Below are 27,567 nucleotides of genomic sequence, written 5' to 3'. Positions count from 1 at the left end.
TACATAGGTGATGAAGTTAAAGGGAGAAATACAGTAATATATGGGAAGCCTGGGTGGCTCAGTGGTAAAGAATATGCCTTCAAGGCAGGAGGGATGGGTTTGATCCCTGGATCAGGAATCTCTCCTGGAGAAGGAAATGGCAACCGACTCCAGTATTCTTGCCTGGGAAATCCTGTGGACAGAGGAGTCTGGTGGGCTACAGTCCACAGGGTTGCGAAGAGTTGGACATGAATTAAAAACAACAGCAACGGTAATAAATAGATTAAAACTAAACATAACTATATATGTAATTCCCATTATACTACAATACACACTAATTTGACAGGAATAAGAAGTAGAATTAAAATATGTTGCTTACCTCTCTTTCATCCATATTCAACCACTGCTTTGGATCTTCTTCGGTAGCTAGAAATGCTATCAACTCCAAAGCAGTAAGACGAGTTTGACGTCTTGATGAGACAAATATCAAAACAGGTTTAGCTGGAGAATGGCTTCTAATTGCTGTTGAAAAATTGTAGAAAATAAAATAGTAAGCCACTTAAACCAGAATCTGAATTTCATTAGAATATCAAATAAATGCATGAAAACTAAGGATGTAAATGATTTAATTGAATTCTTAATTTGGTCATGAAATTCTGACATTATACTAGAGAAATGATAGGAAAGGAAAGGTAGCTGTCTCTACTTAGGGGAATTTTCTGCCCAAGATAGGGAAGACTGAAATATCTTGACTCCTGGTTCAGTTCTGACCTGCCAAGGAAGGAGACTTAAAAGCTGAGACTCTCCATAAACAACTGTATATGGATACAACTGTACAGGTCTATTTTTGAGTTGTGTTTCTGCTTGGCCAAGCAATGCTATTGCAGCATTAGCTGGTCCTGGGGTCTGGAGAGAGAATCAAGACCTGAGGCAGGGGTGGGGTTGAAGGAAAGCCACAAAAAATTCCTTTTATTTTTGTCCTGTCACCAGTAGATAGAAAAATTAAGTGAGTTTGTATCAATAAATTAATCAGATATGTCAGAAAAATGTTTTCCCCAAAACATAAGCATAAGGTTTAAAGTGGGAAGATAAGAGAATGCAGAAGAGAGCTGAAGAAAATACCATACTTGAATCCATGTCTGAGTGATGGCACATAGGGAGTAGAAACACAGAAGATGAGTAGTTTGAAAACTGGGTAATAAGACTGAAAAAATATTACTTAAATAGCCACACAAATCATTTGACTTAACTGGAATTGAAGTTTCTTTGCTATGCATAGGTTCCAAAATACTGATAAAATGGTACAAGGAGAATTTATACTTATGTGTACACAGGTCTCTTTAAACAGAGATATTAGAAATTTTTATACTAAAAAGTACAGCTTCCTTATAATTTCTTGTTTGAAAGGTGAGCTGCAGAATTTCTTTTTATGGGCTAAAAGAACAAGGTTCATAAATGGAAATGTTGACATGACCTTGGCTATATTTATACCTAAGAGTGAGAAATAAAGCTATCACAAAATCATAAATATAAACTCAAAGAAATATAGTGATCCACTACAGGTATAATAGTTTACAAGGATAGCTGCTGTACTTATGCAATATTTAGAGAAGTGTAGGTATAGTTAATTTACTATTGATTTACATAATATGAAATGCTTCATTTCAATCACCGGTTTGGGATCAGTCATTCCTTTGGAACCAATCTATCAAACATACTATGAAAAATTAACACATTCACAGTAGATCAGAATTTATAGAATGCAAATGGTAATACTTTGATAAATCATATTAGAGATACATTCAAAATACACATATTAGTACAATATTGGTATCATTGGTGCACATAATCATGAATGAATGAATTTGCCTCTTTTTTAAACTTCAAACATTTAATGGATTTTTGCTGCTGCAAGAACAGGTGTGGCTGAACAGTTCACGGCAGATTTATTGTTCATTAGTGATTTTGTACAATGCTTCTGTGGAGGTGTAAATAATCTGAACTGCCAAGATTGGTCTCCAGTTCACAATCAATACTTTGCTTCTGTCATAAGGCTAATTACAGCAGCTAAAAAGTCACCTCACAACTGTCACCTCACAATCAACAGCAGTTCACATTAGAGAATTTATTTTGGAGGTTATTTTTAATTGATATAATAAATATTCCTTATGCAGCCTAAACACGAAAACATGTTTCAATAAAACAGGAGTGTTATTCTTAAATCTTTCCTGCCTGCCTAATTTGTTAGAAAGGGAAAAACAAAATATAAAACATAAACAGATACATAGCCAAAAAAAGTACTGAAATTTTTCAGATGATTTCTGATAAAAATTAATATTATGAGTCTAAAACAAATATTCTATTTGTCATTTACTCAAGTTACTATCATAATACCTTAATAAATTAATTTTAAGAATTTGATTTTTTAGAGTACATATATTTATTCTACTATGAAGACATTTTCACTTATGAAATTAAACTTTCAATAGTCAGTTCAATATATATTAATATTCCTCAACAGTTAACGTAAATAGTTCTAGATATCTGTAGAAGTTGGAGCAGCACCACCCTTTCAAAGAAGCCCAGGACATTTAGAATGCATTTAAAGGCTACCATACAAAATGGCTGTTATTCATCCCAGGATATCTGAAGCTTACCCTGAAATGTAGGCTTATTCATACTAGCCATACGAGGACAGTAATGTTGACCTGGGAAACCCTGAATGTGAACTTCCAGTGGAACTGGGCGTACTGATGGTCGGAAGTTGAACAAGCCCATCTAGAGTAAAAATGAGAGAGAAACCATTTCCAGTTTTTATACTTTATAATATTCTAGTGCTTCCTTAATAAGGCCCTAACCCATACTATGAAATGTCTGGTTTACCAATCTTTCACATACCTGACGAATATTGAGCCAGTCAGCAAGGTCTCTGGCATTAGCTAATGCAGTGGATAGTCCAACTATCCTAACAGGCTTTTCTGTGTGGGATGAGATGAAATTCGTTCGAGATACAATGACTTCTAGAACAGGGCCTCTTTCTTCCCCTAAGAAAGAGGAATAATGGACGTTAATCATTTAACAAGTCCTGATGCTAGCTGCTGCAGGTATGAGGAGTCCAAGTTTGTAAACGATTCAGATGCAGTGGTACCCACCGAGCAGATGGATCTCATCTATGATGAGAATAGTGACTTGCTTTACATAGTTCCTATTTTGCCAGCTTCGGCTGACTCCATCCCACTTCTCTGGTGTGGTCACAATAAGGTCAGCCTTGGCAATGGATTTCATATCAGGAGTTACATCTCCTGTCAGTTCAATAACTCTGGAGGAGAATAAAAATGATCCCTTAAAATTTTCAGGTAACACATGAGCTTAGAAAAGCAAAAATATGGCCTTCAAAATAAAATTTTATTACGCTTAAAACTAATTTATCTCCCTTTGACTTCTGAAATTTTCTGACTTGAGTCCAAAACAGATATTTCTTAATGACTCTAAGATGATTTCCTCCCATAAAATGAAGAATATATAAAAGCAAATCACTGAAATCTAACTTCTATGCAGATATGCAAGAGTATCAAACTTTGTTTTCATTATGTTTACAAAGTCTCTGCCCTTTGTGATTTTACAGAGGTAAACTCACACCTCCTCCTTATGTTGGAATAAACACCTTTCTAATGAGGGAAAGTGTTAACTTATTAAGACAAAAGGAGGTATTCATGAAGAATATAATTGTGTGTAAATTTTGTTTCTTTTCTTAGGTTGAAATTGTCTAGATATTATAGGCAAATTCAAATATATAAGGACACAAACAAGGTGAGCTGGGTCAAATATATTGTCTTCCCATTCTGAGAAGATCTCAGAATTATTGTGAGAAAGAAGGAAAATTGAAGGCTAACTCCAAATTTTAGGTAACCATGAAGTCATTTTTATATCTGTTTTGACATTCAAAAAACAGAAAAAAAAAAAATCAAGATTAGTTCCTCCAAGGATAGCATTCCCAAAGCTTTACGTTCCTTTTATTATTTTTTCACATTTTATTTATTATTTTGAATAGGTAATATATTTGATGGTTCAAAGTATATATATATATATATATATAGTAAATAGTCTCTGCAAAATGGATATTCTCATCACCTGATTCTCATTCTAAAACAAACACATAGTTATGTTCTTCATCAAGTTTTAAAAACAAAAGGGGAATACTTAAAAACAGTTCTTTAAACAGTATCTTGGAAGATCTATTTTTCAGTATGTAGAGTTCATTTTTTTCACAGAGTAAGACAATATTATGCATGGTGTGAATGTGTCATAGTATATTTAGTGATGCTCCAGCAGTCACTCAGGTTACATGCAATCTTGCTATTAAAAAAATATTATAATAAGTAACCTTGTCAATAGGATAAAAATTTTTTTTAAGTCATGTTCTCCAATGATTTTTTTTTTCTTATTTTGGTAAATTATTTACATGCAAAATGCCTTCTAAGCAGTTTTTGGAAGCTACTTTGAAGTGTGTGAAAGAAAAATAGAGACATATCTTATTTTTCTTTTGTTTTTGATCTAAAGTTTTGAGAAAATTTTCTTGCCAAATAAAAGTATAAGTAAATTAAGGGCTTTCATTTTTCAATCTTGAAACAAGTGAGAATATTGATAACATTTTAACTAAAACACTTTTAAATAAAATGAAAATCATTTAAAAGCATTCAACAGTTTTAGGCAAATCTTTTATTTCTTGATCCTTTTCAATTATTCATCACATATCTTCTGAAAAAGGAAGAACTTACTTTTTACCAAGTTTTTCTTCTATTCTAACTTTCCAATCATCCATTCGTTCACGTACTAGGGCTTTTAAGGGTGCAATATATACTGCCTAAAATGGGGATGCAAAATGATCTCATGAAAACAGTGACATCATTTTCAAATACAGGTAAACTCAACAAAATTTATCAAAATATAAGTGTAGCTTTAAAAATGTATCTTTTAATACTGAAAGACTTAAAATTTTAAATTAATGGGAAAATTAATTAGCTTAAACTACATTTAGCCAAAGTAAGACATGAATGTAACAAATCATAAAAATACTGACATAGAAAATTTTAAATATTTTTTAAAAAGCACCATTGGTATTTTCTTTAGGTGGTTTATAATGAAATTATCATTAAAATTTTTTTAATTTTAATCATAAGATAATTGCTTTACAATATTGTGTTGGCTTCCGCCATACAACAACATAAATGAGTCATAAGTATACATATGTGCCCTCTCTCTTGAACCTCCTCACCACTCCCTTCTGCATCTCACCCCTCTTGGTTGTTACAGAATGAAATTATCTTTTAACATAATGTGAAAATTTTTAAAAAACTAGAAGATAATAAATTATATATGTTATAACTCTTTCATGAAAAAAGCTCCTAATTTTGAAATTATACAGATAAATAATCTGGTTGTTTAAATTTTAATGCAGACTTTATGGAAGACGCCAATGCCAGTCATACATTTTAGGTGTTCTACAATTTAAAAAACAAAAATAAATTAAAAAAAAAAAACAACGCTGGTCTTTAATAATCTAAACTTTCATACAGATTACTTACTGGAAAAAATTCTTTCCTCTATAAAATGTTTCAAATTTAGAACAGAGCTCTACTGGTTGCGTTAATTTGTCTCCTAATGGCTTCTATAGTAGCTCATCTGGTAAAGAATGCGCCTACAGTGCAGGGGACCCCGGTTTGACTCCTGGGTTGGGAAGATCCCCTGGAGAAGGGATAGGCTACCCACTCCAGTATTCTTGAGCTTCTTGGTGGCTCAGATGGTAAAGAATCCGCCTGCAATGTGGGAGACCTGGGTTTGATCCCTGGCTTGGGAAGATTTCCTGGAGAAGGGAATGGTCACCCACTCCAGTATTCTTGCCCGGAGAATTCCAGGGACAGAAGAGCCAGGCAGGCTACAGTCTGGAGGGTCACAAAGAGTCAGACACAACTGAGTGACTTTCATTTTCACTTTTTTTCACTTTCAATGGATCCATAGCCACATAATAAACTTAAGAGTAGGAAAACATAAAGCTAAGCAGGGAAGAATAACTACTAAGTGAAAATCATTAAAAAAGGAAGTTAAAACATTTCTAAAATCACAAATGATGAGGTAAAGAGCACATAATTCAATCATAACAAATAAATTCACTTTTTTGGAAAAAAAGGTTTCTGAGAGTACTTCACATTTCAAGAAAGCTTAAAATCAACACTTATTTGACTCGACACATTATTTACATTAATAATAGCATGGCCATTTGGAGAAATGTGGAATAAAGGCTGCCTTGGTATTTCCTGTGTGTAATCAGCTGTATTTATTAAAATATTAGCATTTTCTTCACAGCCAAAGGGTTTGATTATGATTAATGATTATGAATCATTATATTTCTTATAAGTATGGCTATGAACTACATATCTTACAATGAAATTTCCTATGAATTATAGATACTTTACAATGAGGAAAGGACACGTGAGCACCAATAAGTACATTAGAAATCTAACTAAAGGACTCCAAAGTGTTAATATAAATTTTCTTCTGGCCATTTACTCATATATTGATCTGGGCCCCCCTGGAAAACTTAGAAGAGAGTGGCAAATCTATTCAGTATAAGTCCTGCCAGTATATTTAGAACTGGCTAATTTACAGATTATAAATTATGTTTTATAATTGAATGTAAATATATGATTGTTTCCAACTGACCTTTGAAGCAGGGTACTTGTTGAAGACTCTGAAAATGGCTAATTCAGCTGCAACAGTCTTTCCTGATCCAGTGGGTGCTCCAAGTAAGACATTACAGTCTGTGTGATACAGCGTATGAAATATTTGTGTCTGCACAGGGTTAAAGTGGCTGAAGTTGTACAGTGCTTCATACGCTTCACAGCCCAAAGCTGTGATAGGTAAAGGCTGAAGATCCAGTAATTCTGAAAAGATTCAACAAGTACATACAAAACTGGAGAACATGCATGTGATAAAATACTGTCTTTTTGAAACAAATTATAATAATCCTTAATTCTTTAGAGGGAAAAAAGGATTAACCAATTCTTATGTACTAGTTATAGATCTTCCCCCCCTCCCCATTACCATGATTATGATATTGACATACATACTAAACACTTTTCTCACAGAGCTCCCTCTAAGACAGCGCTAATGATCTTCCAATCAGGAAAGAGATTTGAATGAGTGGTATATGGAAATATACATGTTTTAGAAGAAAACTAAATCTACACCAACCTGTAGAAGAAGGAAAACCACTTGCAAACTAGTAGTAGAACAGTTACCAAGAACAAATAACTCTTCATTTGTTAGATAATTGACAAAACAGTGGTTGAGTGCACTGTTGTTCTAGACAGTGCAAACTAACATGAACTTAAGAAGAAAATAAAATAAATAAAATAAGAAGAAACTTGGGTGGGAGTTTTAAATCAGAGCTTGACTGGGTAAATAACTGTGCTGAGAAAACATGGAAAGAAACTAGATTTAACTGTAAATCATCAGAAGTCCAGGAGATTAGAAAATCAAAATGATTTTGAGAAATAAAGTTATACCTAGATACCCTTGAACTTGACAGTCATTTCGTTTTCCTATAATCCGGAAAGGTATCAGTTAGCTAATTTCAGGATTATTCCATGAAGTATGATTCTACTTATGTGAAGTGAGTAAGAAGGGAAAAAAAAAATCAAGAAGGGAACATGGTGGTCTGTATCTTGAGTTGGATCTTCACAGTACAGCTTCAAAGTTGAAAGTAAGGAGAGTTCTCGTCTCAAAAAATGTATTTAAAAGTAAAAAGCTAATTTTTAAAATATTATCACTGCCCCACTGCTCTACTCTATTACATAGGTAATTGATTGAGAACTAACTGTATGTTTCTTATACCAGATTACAATATCTGATATGTTTTGAAGCACTGAAAATCAAGAAGCAAGGAATTCTTAACTTGTAATGCCAATCAAAGCATAGACATATTCTTAACACTAAAAAAATAAACATTTCAGCATTCACTGACAATGTTAAATTAAGGTGTTTTACTTCTGAGAAATATGAAGATTTTTCCTAGCTGATTCGAGCTCAGTGGAATGCCTGTATATATACTTGGATCCACACAGAACTAGAAATCATTGAGGTTACATCATATATTTTTTAATATCAATTGATATGTCATAGTGGTACATTTGTTGCATTTAAAAATGTCAGAAAATCAGCTAATTACATAAATAAGGTAAAACATGCTTATCCACTCAACAAAGAAGGGATTAAATGAGAATTAAAATATAACATCAATACATGTTAAAATCAGGTACTGCAAGCATAGAGACCTAGTAATGAGGTTGGTAGTATATGTTTAAAACACCCACAAAAGAGAAACAGACTCAGAGACACAGAGAACACACTTGTGGTTGCCAAGGGGAAGGAAGAGAAGGAGAGGGATGGAGAGTTTGGGGTTGGTAGATTCAAATCATTACATTTAGTAGGGATAAACAACAAGGTCCCAACATATACCAAGGGAGCTAGGCTTAATATCTTGTGATAAGCCATAATGGAAAAAATATCAAAAGTGTATATATGTATATATAACTGAGTCACTGTGCTGCACCGCAGAGACTGACACAACACTGTCAATCAACTGCATTTCAATCAAAAAATAAAGCACCAGACATTTTTAAGTATTTTATTTTGAGATTCTACATATCACAAAGCTTATTTGATGAAAGAAAATCAGAAAAGTCTTCTTCAATGAACAGATCAATAGATACTGCAATTTCATTATTTTTTGAGAAATCATGATTATAGAGATGAAGGTACAGTAATACAGCAACAGTAAGGGTCATTCTTGTTAACTGAACTAGGCTTAGTTTAATGTATTTGGAACTCAAATTAAAAAAACAAATTAAGGCCTCCATTAGGGTCTACATTTGATTTTGAACAGTCTCTTCTCAAACTATATTGATAAATAAGATGGGTTTTTATTTAGATTCAGACAACTTTAAAGCATAGATACTTTTCAACATGAACTACAAACAACAATTTTGGAAAATCAATGATTCAAGTTACTATTCCACATGTTACCTGTATGGGGAGGATGTCTCTCTGGTAGAATCAGATGTTGAAAGTTGATAATACATACAGCCTCAGCTCCTAACCATCGATCAGACACTGCTCGGATGTAGTATTGGGAAGGCAAAGGCTCAAAAATAGGGATTGTAAATACCAGTAGTTGAGCTTCTTTACTAATGACCTAGTGTGAAATAAAGTATAGAATGAATATGGTTATTCTAGTAGCATAGAGGCCTTATTATTCTCTTGTAAAAACAATGGTATCTACAGCAATATGTACTGAAGAGAAAGAAAATATCTTGGATTTCTAAATAGAGATATTCAGATACTTCAGAAACTTGTAGGTGGTCATCCTCTGAGGAGATCTGACATTATAAAAGGAAAAACATATGCCCAACTTATAATATTTACATACGCATATCATCATGTATTATCAAGTAACCAATTTAACTCATTATCATAATTTCCCTAACTTCATTCATTCAAGTATTTAACTTCATAATGTTTAGCGAATTATTCATTTAATATTTAAAGAAAATCTTTCACTACCATAAGTGGAATAACAGAACACTTGGCATAAATAAAAGAATCATGAACACAAAGGAAATGAAAATAAAATATTGCTATAAAATTCTATAGATGTCCACTCAGGCCTAAAGCTTGTTTTTCTTTGATAAAAAGAGAAATTAGGAATGAAGCATCATAGAGAATTCCATCAAACTGAGTCTTTCTCTTGGAATTTTAAAAAAGAATGTCTTTTATAGAATGTATTCAGTAGTCTTAATACTGTACCTATGTAACACCTGAAGTTATTTTTTATTCATTTAATTTTTAAAATTTTATTTATTCCACCCATTTGACACATTCCACCCCTCTGGAATCTAGGGCCTTAAACCATTAGAAAGATTACAATTCAATTTCTCAAATGAAAATCATATTGAATATATGAATATTGTAACATTTAATCACTATTCTCTTTTAAAACCAAACAGAAACACAAAACATAATAAATAAAGCTTCAATGGCATTATGAAATTATACAGAAATAGGTAAAAACAGAAATTAGTTTATATTTTCTTTTCAGTGATAGCAACAAAATAAGGATAGAGTCACACAGACATATTTACCTGTTTTTTTAGAACCAGGAAATACTCTGAATGATAAATATGATCATTTGTAGGATCTTCTACCCAAATCCACCACGGTTCTCCTACTGTCCCATGGACCTAGAAGGAAAATAGTCTCCTAATACTATATATTTTAATTCAAGTAAGGGATTCTATTGCTAGCATTCCCAGAACCCATTCCTTTCTCTCTTTTTAACAGATTTATTCATATGGAATTTACTTAACAAAATTTACTCACTTAAAGTATACAGTTCAATAGTTAAAATACTTTTACAAAGTTTTGTGCCCATCTTTATAATCTAATTTTAGGACATTTTCATCATCCCCTAAAGAACCTTGTTCCCTAACTATCTTTCCATCATATCAACCTCCATCTCTTGACAACCAGTCTATTTTCTCTCTCTATAGATTTGCCTGTTTTTGACATTTCACATAAATGGAATCATATGCGACTGGTTTCTTTCACTTGCCATAGTACTTTCATTCACGTCATAGCATGCATCAGTCCTACATACCTTCTTACTAACAGGTAATATTCCACTGGATAGAAATATTGTGTTTTGTGTATTCACTCCTTTCTGTTTTTATTCCTAACAAAGCCTAGACTTGTTCAGTATGTTCATCTCTTTTTCTCCCTCACGTAACATTGAAGGTTTCCCCACCTCCAAGAATAATTTTGGTTAGTATACGCTAATCAGCTTATAGTATCCCCCTCACAAGAGCCTGTGGCAAGGGACAGGCACATGGCCAGTACTGGCCCAATCAGGCTGAAGAAAAGGTGCATGCTCTGGGCTGCTGAAGCAGGGAGTATGTTTTCCCTCTCTCTGTTAACTGCGAACAAGGAAGCATGAATACATTTGAGAAGTAGCCAAAAGTATCAGCAGAGAAAAGAGATGGAAAGATCCTGTGTCTGTAACAGTATTATTAAACAGAAGACTCAGTCATCTTTAGGGCCTATTCTACCCTTGGACCTATCATTTTGTAAGAGGATATATCTTCTTTGGGCTTCCCTGGTGGCTCAAGTGGTAAAGAATCTGACTGCATTGCAGGAGTTGCAGGTGACTCAGGTTCAGTCCCTGGGTCAGGAAGATCCTCTGGAGGAGGGCCTGACAACCCACTCCAGTATTCATGCCTAGAGAAGCCGTGGACAGAGGAGCCTGTGGGCTACATACAGTCCATGGGGTTGCAAAGAGCTGGACATGACTGAAGCGAATTAGCACACACACATATCTTCTTTTCCTTAAGTCAGTTTGAGACTACTCATATTTGCTATTCTTACAGCCAACAGTATTCCAACTGATAAATGCAGCTATGAAAATAATTTAAGTACTCCATTCTGCTAATGCATTGTGGAAGATTATGTACCCTAAGAGAAGAAAATAGGGTAAAAAAATCTAAAACTTCTATGTATTTCAATATATAAAAACTAGAGTTTGTGGCTAATGGTTCTGCAAGGAGATCCAACCAGTCCATTCTGAAGGAGCTCAGCCCTGGGATTTCTTTGGAAGGAATGATGCTAAAGCTGAAACTCCAGTACTTTGGCCACCTCATGCAAAGAGTTGACTTATTGGAAAAGACTCTGATGCTGGGAGGGATTGGGGGCAGGAGGAGAAGGGGACGACAGAGGATGAGATGGCTGGATGGCATCACGGACTCAATGGACGTGAGTCTGAGTGAACTCGGGAGTTGGTGATGGACAGGGAGGCCTGGCGTGCTGCGATTCATGGGGTCGCAAAGAGTCGGACACGACTGAGCGACTGAACTGAACTGAACTGAATCTTATATTTTATATAAATTTTATATTTACAAAAATATTAAGTATAATTTTCTTTCATCTTGTCCTCACAGAAATTCTGTGAGAAAGATAATTATTATTATAATACATGTTTACAGATGAGGAAACTGAAACAATGAATGGTAGGACACTTTAAGGCCAATGGTTGATTTCAGTTAGGACTATGGTTTGGTATAGTAAAATGCATTCACTTTAAAGAGGTATTAATGTCACACAGACGATGACATTATGACAAATATTATAAATATGCAGACGATATTTACTTACACTTAACTAGAACCTTATAAAGTAGGCACTGCTATACTACATTTACTGATTTTCATTCCCCACTGGCGTCTTGAAAGAAAGGACTGCCACTTGCTTGTCTGTACCTACAATCTCTTTTCTACTGTACTCTTTGCATAGCGACTGGTGCAAAGATAGACCTTAAGAGTTATTGAGGGTTTCCCTGGTGGCTCAGTGGTAAAAGAATCTGCCTGCAATGCAGGAGACCGAGGATCCAGAGTGGATTTTCAACGTGTGTATGTGTGTGTATATATATACATACACACACAGTAACAGGTAAGTTTTAGAAGAAAGTACAGAAGTAGGGGCAAAAACAGAAATAGGAAAGGGATGGAAGCCAAAGAAGGACATCTGCAAGAAGGACAATGTATAGCACTTAATGTTCATGGAAATAAGGAGGATAACTAAGGAAAGGCTATTTATTATGGCAATCAGTCTTCGGTGATCACTGAAGTAGTTGTCTCAGTGGGAGTCAGATGACCAGGCGGTAAATGTAGATTACTCCTTCTACAAGTCTAATAGTGAAGAAGCGAATGATAGTTTGAGAAACATCAGGATTTTAAAAGGGCTCTTTTAGCATGAAGAATCTTGAATTTTAAGTACGTTAAAATGACAGAGTACATAGAGCTAGAAAAAAAATGAAAGAGGATAGAATTAAGCAAAGTCGCCATGGAGTTGAAACCACTATACCATTGTTTCACGTGAAATTTTAGGTTTCCTATAATTCTCTGAAGGTGTCTCATTGGTTGACGTATTATTCATCTATTATACCACATGCTTACCTTGAGGATGAGAGTAAATACTACTATAATGTTTTAAATGATTCTTCAATGTATATTCTTTTTAAAGGATTTTCTATATGCCTTGAGGACAGATGTAGGGAGGTGTAGTTGAACCTGGAGTACAGACATTTTTCCTTAATGTAGGCAGAATTAGGTGTTTTCCAAGTCTACCTGATCATTCCAGGAGAAATCAGGAGAGATGCTAAGTGTCACTCGGAGGACAGTCCGTGTGATGGGCTGAATGGATGCTTCCATCGTTACGGAAGGAATCTGATGAACACACTGTTTGACCTTGAGCCCAATATTCACATGATGCAGAATGTGACCTGCAGGGAAAACATAAGTTAGAAGAAATGTGTCCAGACAGGAAAAAAGCAATAAAATCTGACTTGTAAATGGGATTTCAGAGAAGGTGATTTTATTGCTTGTTTTATGATTTGCTATGTAGAATGGTTGACATTCTTGACCTGGCATGTTTGAATATTTTTTAATAGTTAACTTGAATTAGCAATTCATAGCTCTGAAAACCAGTGTCAGGGTTTTTTCTTTTTTCAGCTATTAACAGGGTTCTTAAAATTACTGAAACTTGACAGTTTTTAAACTACTATAAACAGTTCTACTTTTCTCCTAGTCAGTCTAAGACCCATTATAGAAATATTTAGTATTTTGTGAAAAGTCATTAATTTATTCAAGGCCTATTTCAGAACTCTATAACCATGATGGAAAATGCTTTAGTAATCAAACACAACTAACTTACATGCCTATTTCCAGGAAACACAGATAAAATATAAAATATGGCCAATCTAGCACAAAATTAACCACTTATATATACATATTTTAAATGTTGAGATCCTGAAAAATAGATATGCATGAAAGCACCAGGGTGGCATTGGGGGGATCACAGACGTGACTGCCTAGAAACATTTTCCTACTCTAATTCAAGCGACTAAGTGGAAATAGGTTATATTTTTAATAGGATCAGTATTTCTTATGTGTCCTGGTGGTTCATAATATAATCTTTTTAAAGCACATTTATAAGTAAACCAAAATGTTTTATGTACACTAAAGTTTGAAACTAAAGTGATTCCTCTTATTTTAATAAAATATTTACATTAGAAAATGCGAGTAATCCCAACTTTCTAGTTCATATTTTCAATTTCTATTTTTATTGATACCTCCCTTTTTTCATTCCATCTTAGAAGTATTCTTATTGCACAGGGGAAATAACTATCCCAGCCTCTCCTCGTATATATGAACCTTTTGCCAAGCCCCTCTTCTCCTCAGCCTGCTTCCCTTAATGCGTAAAGCTTATTCTATTCAGAATCTGAAACATTACCTAATCCGTGTTTGTTCAACAGAATGTTAAGGCACATGGCAAGACATGCAGGGATAATTTTTCAGTATTATGTGAAAAGCATAGAAGACCAAATACTATTTACACACTGATACCAAAAGTATTTAAAGATCTATACATATATAATGATGAGGCTCATTTAGAATCTGAAGAATTGTACAGTGTATTGTTGACATAATGTTTTTGTTAAAATACTGTTGATACACATAACAAAAGGCAATGAAATGAATTAAATATTAAGACATAATTTGAGAATAAATGTCATTAACTAATTCTCATTATTTGTAGCTGTAAACAGATATAAGATTGTAGCTATAAACAGATATAAGATTTTACAGATATAAGATTGTATCTGTAAAATAATCAAGGGTATGACAACCTAAACTCCATTTTAACTAGTAATTTCATTGAGTAACTACATAAACTTTAAACTTCAAAAATTTAAATTTTGCTTGTTTAGATCAATTAAAAAACAAATAAAATGGTAAGTTTATCTTTAGTAAAATGAAAATTCATAATGCTTTTTGTAACATTAAGAAAAATATTTTAATTGCATGTAACAGTTACATTAAAACATTTTTGCTTCCTTCTTACCTATTTCATCTTTCCTCATATCTTTCAGTTTATCCACAGTAAGATTTTTTTCTTCTAATCTTGTTAGAATGTGTGGTGGTAAGACTGAAAATTGTCTCAAAGGGCTAGTCCAACCCCAAAGCCTCTTGTCAATGACTTTACTAAGATTCAGGAGCCTGTAGGTCATGGCGGGCCAACGTTTCCTCAAAGCAATTTCAAAAAGAGCACGGACAATTCTAGCTGCATTCTGAAGAATGAAAAGGGGGATTGGTGGTTAGGTCTAATGTCATTTTTAATTTATCAATGAAATTATTATTCAGACTCAGTTTAAAAAGTATGTCAAACTGCATCCTTTAATTGTGGGCAACATCTATCCTCATATACCTCTAATTATCTTTATTACTTTTACACAAGAATAATCGATCCTTTTATGTGGATGTTATTCTGGTTAATTCTCCAAGAATAGCTTTATTTCCAAGTTCTTAGGAAGTTCCACATCACATCTCCCTAAACAGGAATGAAGTAGATGAGACAAAAGGCATGCAAAATATTTAGGAGGTTATTGAAACCATTTAGAATCTAAGAGACAGCAGTGGATGTCCTTGGGTACATAGTGTAATGATCAAATTTATAAAGCTATTTGAAGAAAAGCAGAAGATTTGGGGTCCAGTCAGAGAGAACAATTAGTGAGAAAAGAACAACAAAAAATATGGATGAGTGCAACTACCCATATTAATGGCTTCCTAATAAACCAATGTGTTATCTCATTTAATTTTTATAACAAATGCATTTGACTGGTCTTGATATTATGATTTTATAGATGAAGACACTAAAGTTTAGTGATTTTAATAATTTGGAAAGTTGGTGTCAGAGTATCTTCTGAAAGCTAGATCTAAACATTAATAAAGTTAACACCAAGATTCTAAATTCAGTGATCTGAGGAAAACTTCATTTACAGACATACAGAAAGACACAATGATTGAGGCCCTTTCCACATAGTTTTCATTTGTTTTGCTTCCTTCTATTATTAACTTTCAGATAATTTTATGGAAGATTATTTTAAAAATCATGAACTTAGAGACATCTATAATATCTAATAACATGTGAATTTGAAAATGAGGAATATTAAATCTGGTCAAAATCATAAAAATATATTAAAAATAGTGAGATTTTAAATAGCAAAATGGCAAACATGATATGGCTTGAAATTATGAATTGAAAAATAATTATAAGAGTTACGGGCTTTGGTTTTACACATTTTATATAAAAAGTATTATTCATCTTTTGATAAATTCGACTATTTGTTTCAGTATTAGAAATTTAAAAACAAATGGTATTTAGAAGTATGTGAGGCTATCTCTAATATCGTTCAAAAATGAAAGGATGGCTCTCAGGCATTAAAATGATAAATAAATTGAATATTTTTATTATTATAGCTATCAAGTAGGTATTCCTACAGCATGCCCAGATGCTCTTCTAAAAACTGTCAGGCTAATTTTTTCAACTGTGTTTGAAAATGCGTTTTAATATTTCAGAGCCTATGGTTGTTCCCTAAAAGCTAAAAGAAACGGAAAGAGAAATTCTGTGTAACATAATACAAATAGGACATTTTAATCTGGAATGATACAAATTGGGTGGGAACAATGATCAAAATCTCTAACATGCAGAAGATACAGGCTCCTTTATAACACCATAGAATAAAAAAACTAAGGATTTATTTTAAGGGCTGAGAGAAAGCTTCAGGAGTACAGAAGGAAGTACCATTTTACAGATCTGACAGTGCCTGTAGAACTAGTAATGGCTTAAACTTCAAACAAACAAACGAAAAACCCCCAAACTCAAAAAAATTTCTTTAACGTAGTCAAGAATGATAAAGCAATAGCAGCTATTTAAGAAGAACCAGGGATGCCTTGAGATACATCCTCAACCTTCTGAGACTGACTTTCTGCGTGCCAATCATGAGGAAACCATGAGTTTTATACTGTAAAGCAATTTGTAAATCAATCTCTGATAATATCTTCATAATTTTGAATCAAGCAGAAATGTGGTCAGATTATCCATCCAGAATGCAGTAAAACTTTGCCTTTTCATTAAATCATTAAATATTTCAATACAAAACCATTAGATATATAAAATGACAATATATTACCTTTCAGAAAAACAGGTAAAACAAAAGACTTTAAAAACAATGGTTCCTTCTAGAGCTTTAGGCTTTCAAGAATACATATATTTTTCCATGGCAGAAACATATGAGTTGCAAAATGAAAAAAAGATGTTTTCACCACATCCATATTTACTTTATATTTGAAATCATCATCTAGTTTCTTGGTTACTTCAATTAAATTATTGCATTTCATTCAAATTGTTTGCTAATGTATCTTGGTTTACGTTTGTAAATATTTCATGTTTTACAGTTATTTCAAAGCACTCTGGTATATACATAGTTATTAACAGTAATTCATTTAACACAAACACACTTTTTCTATATTAAGTCTTTGAACAAAATTACACAAGAAACCACATAATGCAATCGTTTCTATATTTAAAGGATGATTAACGTTTTATTCTGCTTAACCTACAAGAGGCATTACTCAAAAACGAAAAAAGTATTTTTGATAAATAGTAAATATTTCTCCCTAAAAGGAAAACCTCTCATCTGAAAGGTATATACTCACACACACACACACACACACACACACACACACACACACACACAAATCTACTTTATATACTGCATGAGGTCTTAAATATAAAAACATAAATATTACAACATTTTCTACTATGATAATTCTAAAAACTAAATATTTAATGAGCTGCAATTTATGGATTAATTTTCTTTCAGCCCTCAACTTATAAGAATCAGCTTAGTAGGGAAGATCACTTTTTAAAAATAAATGATATATCATACTGAATATATGATATGAGGTACATTTATTAAACTCTGTCTAATGGTTAAAAACAATTGTTTATATTTCTAACTTTTGAAAAAAGCTACAAAGTTTCCATAATGTTTTCTTTTTGCTTGAAATATTTTTGTACTATTGCTCTAAGTAAAAGAAATGAACTTGACCATTTAAAACAGAAAAATAATCAGATACTGATATTTTTACATGCTAAAATATAAACAAAAGGAACATAAAAAAAAGGTGAAATAACCCCAAATCTAACCTCTGTTCCTGATCTAATAGCATAAAATGGAATAAAAGACATACAAATTAAACAGAACAGGTTCTAAGATAAAATGCTGATTTGACAGCATGTCAATCATGAAGCAATACATTATAGCATGAATGAATTCCTTGAATCTCTAAAAGTAATCAAGGAAGAGAAAACAGAAAGGGAGCAATATTTTTACCTGTGCAACGTATGCAGAATCTGATATGAGGGAGAAACTGTCCACCTCCCCTCGGCTGATGTAAGTTTGAAGTAGGATGTTTATTTTCCCATAACTGTTCTCTACACCTCCAGGAGCTGAGAGTTCACAGAAATTGCTTAATAAGGCATCTAACTCCTCTATTTCCTCTTCTCTGACCTGGAAGAATCATGATTTTATAGAATTATCTGGGCTGACTTATTTAAAATTTTTACACTGAAATTAAACCATACTACATGTGTTCTAAAAGTTTTCATGTTATTACTCAACATTTTCCTTTTGTGTACTAAAATAAAAGCAATTTTTTCATAGGCAACTAATAAAATACAATGAAAAACTACCTTGAGGCTGATACAACTACATTTTATTATTCATCACTAATATTAAAATTGCCATTGACATATAAAAATTTGATATGCCACAAAAATTAAATCTTCTGACCTCACCATCCTTCTGTTGATGAGATTTCATTTTTTATTTGACCAGAGTAAAACCTCTGCCCAAATGGATTACGGCAAACTTGAATTATCTTCAAATGCATTCATTACAGTCATATATTTTTATATGGTATAACACATTCATAGCTTAAAAGTGTGAAGTACTATGATTCAAAGCATTAAAGTTTTCACTATTAATAAGATTAAATTACAATATGAGTACAGAAATATTCATATCTAAGTCTGAATCATGCATGTCCTTTATATTTTCTTCAGTGAACCTTACATTGCAAATAAACCAAAATCTAAACACTAAATTCTATGATAGTTTCATTACTATAAAACCTACTTAAATTGTATTTGATTTGCAATAGAGAGCAAAGAATGGTGTCAGGTATGAAATACTATCAAAATCTCTAATACTGGACATTGTTGATAAATGGAACAACATGGCTGGTACTCAAAATGTGAAGTGTATTATAGTTTATATTGTATCAGGAATAACAATTTATTGTAAATGTTTATAAATGCACATATATGATATATGCACTTAATTCAAGCTTTAAGTAATCTTACCTTGATTTGATCAAATTCTTCAGCTTTGGAGACTATAGCAAAAATATCACTTTCTGTTTTGTGAGCATCAAAGAGTTCATTGAAGGTCTACCAAAGTAAGTGTTACATTTGATTAAAATAGAAGGCCTAGTAAAATATTTTAAATTCAAAACCTGACTATAAATCACACATTCTAAAAGAACATCTGAGCCCTAGAATATGCAGAGTTACAATGCTTGTAGCACACTGCTCCAAATCATAATTTTAAATAATTATTAAAGTCACCAAAGACTAAAAAGAATATTTAGCTAAAGAAGATCTTTAGAAGAAAAAAAAAAATCAATAAAACCAGTTAATGAGGCCTACAATAGATATCTAAAACAGTGTTCAGCATAGCATTCTGGTTTTGGCTCATTTTCAGCATGGGCATATGGAAATCTATACCATTCTCTGACTTTAAGCTGGTCATATATCACATAAAATTGATGGAGGGATAACTAAAAAATATGTAACCTGAAGATTCTGGCAAAGATATAATATTGCTAGTAAGGGCATAGAGAAATTCAGAAAATCACAAAGAAAAAGATCAGAATAAAAACACAGTTGAAAAAAGGCTAGAGTTCCTGAAAGAGAGCTGCAAACAGGCTTAAGATGTAGTTTGCCAGCAACACACTACCAGATGGACAAATGGACAAACAAGTGGACCTGAGCAGGTGATGAAAGCTGTAGAGAGCTGAGGGAAATGCTGTGGGTTCAGGAACTAAGAGATCACAGTTGTGAGATAGTATATGTTAAAAGACTTTGAAGAAACCTAAAGTGCTATATGGGGCTTCCCTGGCGGCTCAGACAAGAAAGAATCTGGCTGGAATGTAGGAGACTCGGGTTCGATTTCCACGTTGGGAAGATCCCCTGGAGAAGGGAATGGCAAACAACTCCAGCATTCTTGCCTGGAAAACCCATGGACAGAAGAGCCTGGAAGGCAACAGTCCATGGGACTGCATCAAGTCAGACATGACTGAGTGACTCACATTTTCAAAGTGACATATGGGACTTCCCAGGTGGTGCAATGGTAATGAATCTACCTGCGAATGCAGGAGCTGCAAGAGATGCTCCTTCAATCCCTAGGTTGGGAAGATCCCCTGGAGAAGGTGATGCAATCCACTCCAGTATTTTAACATGGAAAATCCAATGGACAGAGAAGCCTGGTGGGCTACAGTCCACCAGGTCACAAAGAGTCAGACATGACTGAATGATTGAGCACACACACACACACACACACACACACGCCACACACACACACACACAAAGTGCTGTAGAAACAAAAGATATAAATGCGGCAAGGGAGGAAAAGCTATTAAGCATAGGAAAATGTTTTCTGAAACATGTTATATGCATAAGCAGATGTTCAGTTCAGTTCAGTCGCTCAGTCGTGTCCGACTCTTTGCGACCCCATGAATCGCAGCACGCCAGGCCTCCCTGTCCATCACCAACTCCCGGAGTTCACTCAGACTCACGTCCATCAAGTCAGTGATGCCATCCACCCATCTCATCCTCTGTTGTCCCCTTCTCCTCCTGCCCCCAATCCCTCCCAGCATCAGAGTCTTTTCCAATGAGTCAACTCTTTGCATGAGGTGGCCAAAGTACTGGAGTTTCAGCTTTAGCATCATTCCTTCCAAAGAAATCCCAGGACTGATCTCCTTCAGAATGGACTGGTTGGATCTCCTTGCAGTCCAAGGGACTCTCAAGAGTCTCCAACACCACAGTTCGAAAGCATCAATTCTTCAGCGCTCAGCCTTCTTCACAGTCCAACTCTCACATCCATACATGACCACAGGAAAAACCATAGCCTTGACTAGACGGACCTTAGTCGGCAAAGTAATGTCTCTGCTTTTGAATATACTATCTAGGTTGGTCATAACTGTTCTTCCAAGGAGTAAGCGCCTTTTAATTTCATGGCTGCAGTCACCATCTGCAGTGATTTTGGAGCCCCCCAAAATAAAGTCTGACACTGTTTCCACTGTTTCCCCATCTATTTCCCATGAAGTGATGGGACCAGATGCCATGATCTTCATTTTCTGAATACTGAGCTTTTAGCCAACTTTTTCACTCTCCACTTTCACTTTCATCAAGAGGCTTTTTAGTGCCTCTTCGCTTTCTGCCATAAGGGTGGTGTCATCTGCATATCTGAGGTTATTGATATTTCTCCTGGCAATCTTGATTCCAGCTTGTGCTTCTTCCAGCCCAGGGTTTCTCATGATGTACTCTGCATACAAGTTAAATAAGCAGGGTGACAATATACAGCCTTGACGTATTTCTTTTCCTATTTGGAACCAGTCTGTTGTCCTATGTCCAGTTCTAACTGTTGCTTCCTGACCTGCATACAGGTTTCTCAAGAGGCAGTTCTAACTGTTGCTTCCTGACCTGCATACAGGTTTCTCAAAAGGCAGTTGAGCTGGTCTGGTATTCCCATCTCTTTCAGAATTTTCCACAGTTTATTGTGATCCACACAGTCAAAGGCTTTAAGTACAAAACATTTAACACGTACAAAACTGTCATACAGGCTTTCGTGTTCATATTCTTGAAGAAATTTCACCTTAGTGATTTCTATTACTTTTTCATTTAAGAAACAATTTTAAGAACAAAATAAAAGTGAACATAGAAAATTCAAACTTTCTCTCTATCAAAAGAGCACTGAGTAAAATTTCTCCTTGATCTACCTCCCTCCATTCAAATTTAAATCTTCTCTTCACAGGTAATCACTGTTAAGTTTTACCACGTAGCAATACATGAAGGTATGTGTGTGTGTGTTAGTCGCTCAGTCATGTCTGACTCTGTGACCCCGTGGACTATATATAGCCCACTAGGCTCCTCTGTCCGTGGGATTCTCTAGGCAAGAATACTGAAGTGGATTGCCATTTCCCTCTCCAATGAAGGTACATATATAGGTATATAAATACACATGAAGACAAGTATGTACTATTTAAACTGTAGATATTATGGTGGTACCCTACCTTACATAAGATCACATTAAAAGGCAACAGGCAAGGATACAACTGTGTAGTATAAATTACCTTTGAGTAATCTCTTAAACTGTCCAAATAGTACAGCTGAGTGCCCTAATATTTTTATTAGTTTTTATAATTCTTCTTGGTCAGTGTTTCTCAATAATTTATAATTAATTTTTCAACTTCTTATTCATGGACATCAATAAGCCAACAGCCCCCACTTTAAATCATTCAGGCATTCATTCACCAGGCCTAATATGCTCAATGGTTTTAGGCTTGGGTTCATCTACAGCTTGGGTTCATCTACTCACAGAACAGGATGGCAAGAAGGTCCTGAATATTTAAAGTCCTATTTTTTTTCCTTATTTTTACTGAGTGCATGTTGTTGAATTCCCAAAAGTTAAATGAATTTTGTTCTATTAGAGCTTTTGTTTTTCCATAGTAATGTTATATTCTGAACTCTAGAAAGTATATACATTTAAAAACAGACATATTACTCTATTTGTTCCACTCAGTATAATACCTCAATAGTGTTGTATTTAATATAGTAGTGGCTAGCAGTTCTACCCAAATCAGTTGAGGAGAAATATCCAGTTCGCTCCTCAAAACGAATCATCCGAGCTTTGTCTAGTTTCCGTCCAACTTCAATGACCAACTGTTCTCGGTGCTTTGCTAATGTTGGGTCAATCTATAGGGAAAAAAAAAAAAAACACCAATAAAACACTTGACTGATTGTTCAGACAATCATCATTTGCAAAGGTATATCAATTTATGGAAATTAAATGTTTCTATTGATGCTTTAGCATAAATTTTTATCACAATGTTAAAAGAATACATTTTTAAAAAGTTAAAACAATTAGAAAATATTTTATTTCATTAAATAAAGCTTTTAAAATTAATGAAAATTATCAATCTGTATATTATTTTCGGATAGTAAATTTTAGAATCTAAAATTTCTGTAGTTTTATAATCTTTAAGATTAATCAGGATTAGAAATTAGATATATGAAAAAAATCATTGTTTTCTCCCTCCCACACTAACATAAATAAGAACTGTAAAATACCAAATCATAGTCCTGCTTTATCAGCTGTTTCAAGAAATGATAGTGAGAATGATTTCCTCTGCTGAAGTAAGGGTATACAAAAATAAATGAAAAGTTATCCTTTCAAAAGCATGGTTTTAGTGTTCTAACAATTTTCATAACCGTTGATGGGAAAACCACTTTGCAGTATTTTTCTAAGCAGAAAGGACATTAACACTAGATATTAACAAATGTTCTTATTACTAAGATATGTGTGTGTAAATATATGTATATAGACACACATATGCACACACACCAAGTCCTGAAGATTGCAGTCTGGCCACAAGCAAGAAAGTGAAGTATGACCTTCTAAAGTGGGTGAGGGGAAGTATAAAATACTTCTGAAATCAATTTATGAGTTAATACTCCTACTGTTTGTTCTAACAGATTTTTATAGCAACTTATTCATGCACCAAATATAGCTACAACAGATGAATAAATCAGAAAAAAATGAGGCAAAGGAAAATCAACTGTAGGGAAGTAAGGTGGAATCAAGAGTCATACTAGCAAATACAGAAAGTCTTTTTCTTTTTAAGTCTTTATTGAATTTGTTATATTGCTTGTGGGGTTTTCCTTTGTTTATTTGTTTTTAATGTTCTGGTTTTTCAGCCACGAGGCATGTGGAATCTTTGCTCCCAGACCTGGGATCAAACCTGTATCTCCTGTGCTGGAAGGCAAAGTCTCAACCATTGGACGACTTGGGGGGGGGTCCCCAAAAAAGTCTTAAATATTTTCTTTACGTGACATACTACATGTTTCAGGTTTACCTTTATAAAACCATGTTATTAATCACATATTACTAAACCACTAAAAAGAATCAAAGTATTACATTATTTGTGTTAGTTCACATGAGTTTTATATCTGTAAATTCTTCTTGAGTAATAAAAACACATAGGTCAGAAAACACAGAGGTCGTGGTTCTTTCTAGAAAATCTAATGAGATGTCCATTTGTGACAGCATCTTGAGAGTGAGCCTGGTTTCTAAAAATCTATTCTGACTCCATGGCAGCTAGGATGGATGTAACTTTGCCTGTGGTTAGAAAACAAAGAATTTACTGAGCTGCAGATCTTTTCCCAAGAACAACAGAAAATGATCGAGTACCAGGTAAGTGCGACATTAGTAAGCCTACTTTCCCTTCCTGGGAAAACTGGAAAATATATGCATTTCAACCATATATGCTTTGTCATAGGTTGGGTTCTCAGGAAAACACTTGGGGATGAAAATTTACATGCAGGAAGTTTACTAGGGAGGTTCTTGGAACACTCGTAAGTCAGTGAAGGAGGCAAGGTGGGCAGAGGGAGTTGTTGAATAGAGGCATCAGCTGATCTTATAAGATGCTCTAGAGCTGGTAGTTGTTTTGTTGCTCAGTTGTGTCTGACTCTTGCCACCCCATGGACTGTAGCCCACCAAGCTCTTCTGTCCACAGGATTTCCCGAACAAGAATACTGGAGTGAGTTGTAATTTCCTTCTCCAGGGGATCTTCCTGATCCAGAGATCGGGCCCATGTTTCCTGCTTGGCAGGAGGGTTCTTTACCATTGAGCCACCAGGGATAGTCCTCAATGTTGTCCTGAGTGGAGGCAAGGAAGCCTTTGAATTCTGAAATCAACCAGTCATTGCTTTAGGCTGCCCCAGGAGGGGACATAACATTGGTTAGAGTAGCTCCCTTTGGCCAGAGGAAATTCCCAGTAGGTTTCACACCTGCAATAGCCAGCTGTCTCCTAGCAGCTGGGAGAAGTACCTCGGTACTGCAGGGAGATTTTGGTGGAACACCACAATCTCTCTCTCCACATAATGACATAATGGCCAGATACTTACTACACATACTACTCTCCCCTTTTTGCCCAATTCAACTATCCTAGACATTTTACCTGGAGAAGGCGATGGCACCCTACTCCAGTACTCTTGCCTGGAAAATCCCATGGACGGAGGAGCCTGGTGGGCTGCAGTCCATGGGGTTGAAAAGAGTTGGACATGACGGAGCAACTTGCATTAGAGAAGGAAATGGCAACCCACTCCAGTGTTCTTGCCTGGAGAATCCCAGGGATGGGGGAGCCTGGTGGGCTGCCGTCTCTGGGGTCGCACAGAGTCAGACACGACTGAAGCAACTTAGCAGTAGCAGCGATGCTATCTATTAACTTAGGAACAAGAACTTAGAAGGACTTGATAAGAGGAACATACTGTATATAACATCACCCTATTATTGAAAGTGGTCTATAATTTCCTCATGTCTGATTTATTCCAAAAACTAAATTCAAAAAATATAGTTAAAAAAATCATAGCAAAATACTAATATCAAATGGAAACTCATCTGAATACTAAATTGATTAACAACAAAAAGATCACTGGTATCAGTAGAAAAGAGGTATAAAGAAAGTAAAATAATTACAGGGGATAAAATTAATTTTCCTTCAGTTCAGTTCATTCAATCGTTTCCAACTCTTTGCGACCCCATGGGCTGCAGCACGCCAGGCCTCCCCGTTTATCACCAACTCTCAGAGCCTGCTCAAACTCATGTCCATTGAGTTGGTGATGCCATCCAACCATCTCATCCTCTGTCGTCCCCTTCTCCTCCTGCCTTAATCTTCCCCAGCATCAGGGTCTTTTCAAATGAGTCAGTTCTTTGCATCAGGTGGCCAAAGTATTGGAGTTTAAGCTTCAGCATCAGTCTTTCCAATGAATATTCAGGACTGATTTCCTTTAGGATCAACTGCTTGGATTGCCTTATAGTCCAAGGGACTCTCAAGAGTCTTCTTCAACACCACAGTTCAAAAGCATCAATTCTTCGGCTCTCAGCTCACATCCATATATGACTACTGGAAAAACCACAGCTTTGACTAGACAGACCATTGTTGGCAAAGTAGTGTCTCTGCTTATCAAAATGCTGTCTATGTTGGTCATAATTTTCCTTCCAAGGAGCAAGCATCTTTTAATTCCATGGCTGCAGTCACCATCTGCAGTGATTTTCAGTTCAGTTCAGTCACTCAGTCATGTCTGACTCTTTGTGACCCCATGAATCGCAGCACGCCAGGCCTCCCTGTCCATCACCAACTCCCGGAGTTCACTCAGATTCACGTCCATCGAGTCAGTGACGCCATCCAGCCATCTCATCCTCTGTTGTCCCCTTCTCCTGCCCCAAATCCCTCCCAGCATCAGAGGCTTTTCCAATGAGTCAACTCTTCGCATGAGGTGGCCAAAGTACTAGAGTTTCAGCTTTAGCATCATTCCTTCCAAAGAAATCCCAGGGCTGATCTCCTTCAGAATGGACTGGCTGGATCTCCTTGCAGTCCAAAGGACTCTCAAGAGTCTTCTCCAACACCACAGTTCAAAAGCATCAATTCTTCGGCGCTCAGCCTTCTTCACAGTCCAACTCTCACATCTATACATGACTACTAGAAAAACCATAGCCTTGACTAGACGGACTTTAGTTGGCAAAGTAATGTCTCTGCTTTTGAATATGCTATCTAGGTTGGTCATAACTTTTCTTCCAAGGAGTAAGCGTCTTTTAATTTCATGGCTGCAGTCAAAATAAAGTCTGACACTATTTCCATTGTCTTCCCATCTATTTGCCATGAAGTGGTGGGAACAAATGTCATATTCTTAGTTTTCTGAATGTTGAACTTTAAGCTGACTTTTTCACTCTCCTCTTTCACCTTCATCAAGAGGTTCTTTAGTTCTTCTTCACTTTCCTCCATAAGGGTGGTGTCATCTGCATATCTGAGGTAACTGATATTTCTCCTGGCAATCTTGATTCCAGCTTGTGCTTCATCCAGTCCAGCGTTTCTCATGATGTACTCTGCATAGAAGTTAAATAAGCAGAGGGACAATATACAGCCTTGATGTACTCTTTTCCCGATTTGGAACCAGTCTGTTGCTCCATGTCCAGTTCTAACTGTTGCATCCTGACCTGCATACAGATTTCTCAAGAGGCAGGTCAGGTGGTTTGGTATTCCCATCTCTTTCAGAATTTTCCACAGTTTACTGTGATCCAAACAAAGGCTTTGGCATAGTTAATAAAGCAGAAGTAGATGTTTTTCTGGAACTCTCTTGCTTTTTTGATGATCCAATGGATGTTAGCAATTTGATATCTGGTTCCTCTGCCTTTTCTAAATCCAGCTTGAACATTAGTATTTTCTAAAAAAAGATTAAA

General features: G+C 34.9%; 1 protein-coding gene across 1 annotated transcript in view; it reads right to left on the bottom strand.

Moving 5' to 3' along the window:
• ASCC3 (activating signal cointegrator 1 complex subunit 3) overlaps positions 1–27,567 on the bottom strand; it is a 341,814-nt gene that overhangs the window by 104,157 nt on the left and 210,090 nt on the right. The window contains exons 18-30 of the mRNA XM_069599227.1: positions 22,861–23,025; positions 19,354–19,440; positions 18,323–18,499; positions 14,989–15,214; positions 13,212–13,366; positions 10,179–10,277; positions 9,064–9,232; positions 6,700–6,920; positions 4,758–4,843; positions 3,132–3,298; positions 2,878–3,023; positions 2,637–2,757; positions 359–501 (exon numbers count right to left, since the gene is read on the bottom strand). Of these exons, the coding sequence (XP_069455328.1) occupies positions 359–501; positions 2,637–2,757; positions 2,878–3,023; positions 3,132–3,298; positions 4,758–4,843; positions 6,700–6,920; positions 9,064–9,232; positions 10,179–10,277; positions 13,212–13,366; positions 14,989–15,214; positions 18,323–18,499; positions 19,354–19,440; positions 22,861–23,025 (1,962 nt within the window). The remainder of the gene's footprint in view (positions 1–358; positions 502–2,636; positions 2,758–2,877; positions 3,024–3,131; positions 3,299–4,757; positions 4,844–6,699; positions 6,921–9,063; positions 9,233–10,178; positions 10,278–13,211; positions 13,367–14,988; positions 15,215–18,322; positions 18,500–19,353; positions 19,441–22,860; positions 23,026–27,567) is intronic.

This window comes from Ovis canadensis, chromosome 8 (genome assembly GCF_042477335.2).
Source record: "Ovis canadensis isolate MfBH-ARS-UI-01 breed Bighorn chromosome 8, ARS-UI_OviCan_v2, whole genome shotgun sequence".
In the NCBI taxonomy this organism is placed as follows: domain Eukaryota; kingdom Metazoa; phylum Chordata; class Mammalia; order Artiodactyla; family Bovidae; genus Ovis; species Ovis canadensis.
Note: the sequence above shows the minus strand (reverse complement) of the source record. Positions and strands in the feature narration are given on the sequence as shown.